The sequence below is a fragment of the Oryx dammah genome, unplaced genomic scaffold (genome assembly GCF_014754425.2).
Source record: "Oryx dammah isolate SB20612 unplaced genomic scaffold, SCBI_Odam_1.1 HiC_scaffold_29, whole genome shotgun sequence".
Classification (NCBI taxonomy): Eukaryota; Metazoa; Chordata; class Mammalia; order Artiodactyla; family Bovidae; genus Oryx; species Oryx dammah.
This window is the reverse complement of record NW_024070213.1, coordinates 54,833,717-54,839,716: the sequence shown is the minus strand read 5'-3', so window position 1 is coordinate 54,839,716 and position 6,000 is coordinate 54,833,717. Positions and strand designations below refer to the sequence as shown.

The 6,000-nt window shown below is 37.0% G+C and overlaps 1 protein-coding gene across 7 annotated transcripts in view; it reads right to left on the bottom strand.

Moving 5' to 3' along the window:
- Positions 1 to 6,000, bottom strand: part of ANKS1B (ankyrin repeat and sterile alpha motif domain containing 1B) — a 1,164,007-nt gene that overhangs the window by 662,961 nt on the left and 495,046 nt on the right. For all 7 annotated transcript variants that reach the window (XM_040234922.1, XM_040234916.1, XM_040234918.1 and 4 more), the window contains exon 12: positions 383 to 563. In XM_040234922.1, coding sequence (XP_040090856.1) covers positions 383 to 563 — 181 coding nt within the window. The remainder of the gene's footprint in view (positions 1 to 382; positions 564 to 6,000) is intronic.

Below are 6,000 nucleotides of genomic sequence, written 5' to 3'. Positions count from 1 at the left end.
TGAAATTCAAAGTTTTACCTTTCAATATAAAACAAATCAGCATTGTCCTTCCACATTATTACTAAATATCAGTCTATTCTAAAATTTTTGATGTGACATGTAGGTGACATAATACATTTGGACACCATAACAACGTGCTATTCAAAACCATTTCTAGTTTTAAAAGGTTAGATTTTGGTTCTGTTTAAAGGTCAGACCTGAAAATATGCTGATGATTATATTATTCCACACATTTTGGATGGTGCTTTTAAAGTCTTGGCATGAAGGCATGAACAAAAAACACAATGATATTTGCATGAAGATTCCTCTTAATTCCTCTAACTCATAAAGCCTTTGGTTTTAAAAACTCAACAATATAGCTGCATAAAATGAACGGCTTTACCTGTATCGCCAGTTTCCTTGTTCTTGACTTCTGTGGTTGCTGCAGAAGAGGTGAGTGGACTAACTGGAGGGTTGGAAGTAAAGCTTGTACACCCTGTAGATGTGTTGATTTCAAAATATTCTTGGTTGTGATTCATTCGATGAAAATCCAGAGAAGACACAATAGATGTTCGTTGTTTAGGCTAAAATAAATGAGCATGATAAAAATATTAATATGATCATGCTCATCTTCAGCCCAATTCCCCATCAGTTTAATCTAAGTGATTTTTTTCAGTTACATTGTCTGTTTTTTACACATAAAATATAATTGTGTTTTACAGAGAGACATTAAAAAGTCCCTTAATTCAATAATAAAAAATGTTTATGAAAAAATGTCATGGTATAGTTGATAAAATAATTTAGACTTTTTTGTTAGATTTCTCCAGAAGACTGCAAAAATACAGTGTTCAGAATTTCTCTTAATGATCAATTCAGAAAGTTGCAATTTTGAGTCACCTTTCATTCAGCTAACATTTATAAAGGATTCTGCATTTGGCAGACCCTGAGAATAGTCTAATAAAGAAATAAAAGGATCCTTACTATATGGAAGCATAATTAAGGCAGTTCCATTTTCTAATTTTCTATATAGTCCAAGGAACTGGGAACATTTGATATTGTCCCCAAGTATCATATGCTGCAATTTCATCATTAAAATGAAGTAAATTTGTATAGAACATTTTCTAGGATCTAAGAATCTATTTGTATTTGTAGTGAACTTTGATTTCCTTTTTAAGGATTTAAATTAATCCCCAAATAGCAAAAGGAAAAAGTCAATTTAAACATAAATGGTAAAATCATGGAGTAACAGCAGATATAATCTTTTGTCAGTAATGGATTGTTCCCTATAGCAGTTTTCTGGGTTTCTTCCCCACAATTTTAATTATATTCACTTTTTTTTCTTGTCTAGCAGAGGTTCTAACATCACCCTTCAGAAAAACTGCAGTCTTTTTGGCTCTCAGGATTGTGCACATTTCCTAATTTAAGTTTTCTTATGTTTTATTCTTATTATCAATGTTAATGAAATGTTAATCTCACAATAATAAAAGATTAAATACAATCTCTTTAAAATAAAGTTTATTGTACTTAACTTTCTGCAAAGTACAAAAGAAGTGCAATAAACTTTTGGCTTAGTAACACTTTCACTGCCCTCAAATGTTTGCTAATTTTATCACTGAAGTCCACAATTATTTTCCTGCAAAATATTCATGTTACCATTTCTCTTCCAGCTCATCATGTTTTTTGAAAAGCAGACATTACTTAGTCTATAATCTAAAATAGCTGATGATATTGAAAATGTGTTTTACAGAGTTTTTTTTTTACCTAATGTGTTCAAATTATAACATGCTTTACACTTTCACCCTTGCAATATTTTTATAGGAATGGTTAAGAGGCATAAATATTGTTATATGAGTGTAAGTTATTTATTATTATGACACATGAACTCAGTAATGCAATTCAAATTAATACCCACATAGGACTCAGTTGCTTTTGAAGTATGAAAGACTGGTGTTCAATGTCAGGCTTGATTTCTCATGAAATGTCTGTCCTTGGGGCTACTAAATCTCAATTCACTTTCAATGTTCTTCCTACTAGACTGCTGCTGCTGCTGCTAAGTCGCTTCAACACTATGTAACTGCAATTAAAAACATGAATATGACCCTGGCTCCAATAGAAACACAGGTATGTCATTATCATGGTTTTGTCTCATTGTGTTGTATTTTATTTTTGTTTCACTTTGTATAAAGGCAGCAAACCAAATTTATATGATGTACCCTCTCATAAACATTATAAGGATAAAGCCAACTGATGTGTATGACTCCTTTACTTATAAATGTTTCTGAAATACATGTTTCTGAACCTTGACCACCCAATGTTTTAAATCCACTAAAAGTACAATTTGTTATACAATCAAGCAAGAAAATAAACTACTTTTCTGCATTAATTTATTCTACAAGTATTTGCTAACTGTATACTAAACTGTGGATACCTTGGTAAGCAGTATGATACGAATAAGATGAGGAAGCCATTGTCTCTCTTCTCTGGGTGATTACAGACATGAAGTGGGAAGAGGGATGGTGCATGAGGGAATAAACCAGCGATCCAAGGCTCATGTGTCAGTATAGCATAGTACAGCAATAAGCAGCATGAGAAGTGGACCCAAGATGTAAAAGGTGAGCCTCTACTTTAGAGACACAATTAGGAAAAGCTTCTACAAGCAGGTAATTGATGGCTGAGTTGAATCTTGTTCAAAGTGAGTGAAAGTGAAAGTTGCTCAGTCATGTCCGACTCTTTGCAACCCCATGGACTATACAGTCCATGGAATTCTCAGGCCAGAATACTGGAGCGAGTAGCCCTTCTCCAGGGGATCTTCCCAACCCAGGGATCAAACCCAGGTCTCCCAAAGTGCTGGCAGATTCTTTACTAGCTGAGCCGCCAGGGAAAGAAGAGGTGGTAGGAAAACAAAAGAGGATGGGAAGAGGGAAAGTGCAAACTGCAAAAGGTTCAGTATGGCTGTAGAGCAGAGTATGTGACGGTAGCAAGTGGGTTCAAGCTGTGAGACACTAGATGTCTCAGGGGACAAATCATGAAGGGCTTTAATGCCATATTAAGGAGTTTGGTCTTTCATCTGACTATTTCAAGAAACCACTGGATGATTTCTAAGCAAGAGGGTTTCATAGTTGGGTTTGAATTTCAATAAAATCATTTTAGCAGTTTAAAGAATAAACAGGTAAGGGCAGAATCTGAGGAAGAGAGACTACAAAGATATTATTGAATTGAGCCAAGACATAATGGGGTCCTGAGGTAAAGCAGTTGCAGTAGTGTTGGAGATCACAGATGTTTTTAGGAGATACTAAGGGGGTTAGTTCTTTAGATCTTGGCATCTGATTGGATGTGAAAGTTGATTTTCAGGGAGGAGTCTAGGGTGACTCATAGATTTCTTGATTGGGTAGATGCCAAAAGATAAGGTTTTTGTGGGCAATATAAATGCATACACTCCTGTACCAGAATTACACAAGATGTACTGTTGGAGCCCAGCGTGAGGAACTCCGCCCATGGCAAAGGTCATGAGGAAGGAGGCTTGGCATACACAAAGGCATGATCAAGCCTCAGGAAACCCCCTGTTCCTGAGCATCTAACCCCAAAACCAGAGTCTGTTTTATGCTCTCACCTACGCCTCTGACTTTACGGGGGGCTCTCCCCCATAACCGTTTCTCTCAGAGAAGGAGTAAACGTGCAGCTCCAAGGCAATAAAAATTCCTGGGTGTGACAAGAGTGTTTCAGCTCCTCTGAAGGTTATCTAGCCCGCCTGTATAGGTTCGTCCAGCCACATGTGATTGTTTACAGCCTCCAAATCTGAGAGGCACGAGATGTTTTAGACTTACTAAAGGCAAATTCTTTTGGGGAATTAGAAATTATCAGTATAGTGGGTTGGTTAGGAATTATATTGGTGAAGGGTTTTTCATTTGTTGTGCCAATAATTGCTGCTAATTCCCTGCCCTGGGTGTGACAAGGATGTCTCAGGTCAAACCTCTCTGCTGACAGACTAGCTTGTGTCACAGGATTATCCATACTCCTGCCACATGATTGTTTACTACCTCTTAACCATAAACAGAGTTTTGGAGTATTTTGAGAGTCTTAATTAGCATAGCGCTTTTTCTTCTCATTGACTCAGTGATTGCCGCCAGGCCTCCATATCCTTAGGCACCTGGGAATATATTAATCAATGTATTTGGAATATAGAAAAGGAAATATAGTAGTTTTTGATGTTAGCAATACTAGACTTTTTGAGTTAATGGATTTTCTCTTTTGTAATAGATCACTGTGCTTTGTTATAAATCACTGTGTCTTTGTTATGTAAAAAATGTAACTTTATTGCTATCTTAAGACTAAATAGATCTTAAGGGGAGCATTGGTAAAAGGATTTTCATTTGTTGGGCTGATGTTTGCTGCTAAATCTCCATATTCCCTGCCCGTATAATGAATATAATTAACATATAGGAGAAATAAGCATTAACCTTTAAGCATATAGGAGAAATAAGTATTAACCTTTAAGATTAATCCTGTCAACCTTGGGTTAAATAAATTCCTTTCTTGATTGTAACTCACTACTCCCTCACCCTATAGGAATGCAACTTTATCTTGAGGGTGGTGCCTGGTTTAAGAAAAAACACCCTTGGAGGAAATAAGGTTTTTGGTTATCAGAAGGAAAAGATCATAGAATGTCAGCAGGTCTTACTCATGGCCAGAAGATGATGAAATATCCCTAAGACCCCCGCATGACTCTGTATTCATCCGTATGTGTAACAAAATGTATATAAGCAAACCCAAAAATAAAGAAATCAGATCAGTTTCCAGAAAGACTGATTCCACCATGTCGCTTCTTTCTTGCTCTCGTTTCTCTGGCTGAATTTAGCCTCCTTTTCTCCACTACACTATCTCCTACTACACTATCCGTTTCTAATCTCTCTATATATCTGTAATTAAATATGTATTTTTCTAAAGACGCCGACGCCGTCCCCACCTTCAAATTCCCTGGATCCACTGGGGCTGGACTGCGGCAATGTACTCTGCAGTGGCCACAGGACTGGAAAACGTCAGTTTTCATTCCAATTCCAAAAAAAGAAAGGCAATGCCAAACAATGTTCAAACTACTGCACAATTGCACTCATCTCGCACATTAGCAAGTAATGCTCAAAATTCTCCAAGCCGGGCTTCAACAGTAGTTGAACCATGAACTTCCAGATGTTCAAGCTGGATTTAGAAAAGGCAGAGGAACCAGAGATCAAATTGCCAACATCAACTGGATCAACTGGATCATCAAAAGCAAGAGAGTGCCAGAAAAACATCTACTTTTTCTTTATTGACTATGCCAAAGCCTTTGACTGTGTGGATCACAATAAACTGTGGAAAATTCTTCAAGAGATGGGAATACCAGACCACCTGACCTGCTTCCTGAGAAATCTGTATGCAGGTCAAGAAGCAACAGTTTGAACTGGACATGGAACAACAGACTGGTTCCAAATAAGGAAAGGAATACGTCAAGGCTGTATATTGTCACCCTGCTTATTTAACTTTTATGAAGAGTACATCATGAGAAACACCAAGCTGGATGAAGTTGGAATCAAGATTGCCAGGAGAAATATCAATAACCTCAAATATGCAGATGGCACCACCCTATGGCAGAAAGTGAAGAAGAACAAAAGAGCCTCTTGATGAAAGTGAAAGAGCAGAGTGAAAAAGTTGGCTTAAAGCTCAACATTCAGGAAACCAAGATCACGGCATCTGGCCCCAGCACTTCATGGCAAATAGAAGGGGAAAGAATGGAAACAGTGAGAGACTTTTTCTTAGGCTCCAAAATCACTGCAGATGGTGATTGCAGCCATGAAATTAAAAGACGCTTGCTCCTTAGAAGAAAAGCTATGATTAACCTAGACAACAGATTAAAAAGCAGAGACATTAGTTTACCAACAAAGGTCTATCTAGTCAAAACTATGGTTTTTCCGGTAGTCATGTATGGATGTGAGAGTTGAACTATAAAGAAAGATGAGTGCCAAAGAATTGATGCTTTTGAGCTATAGT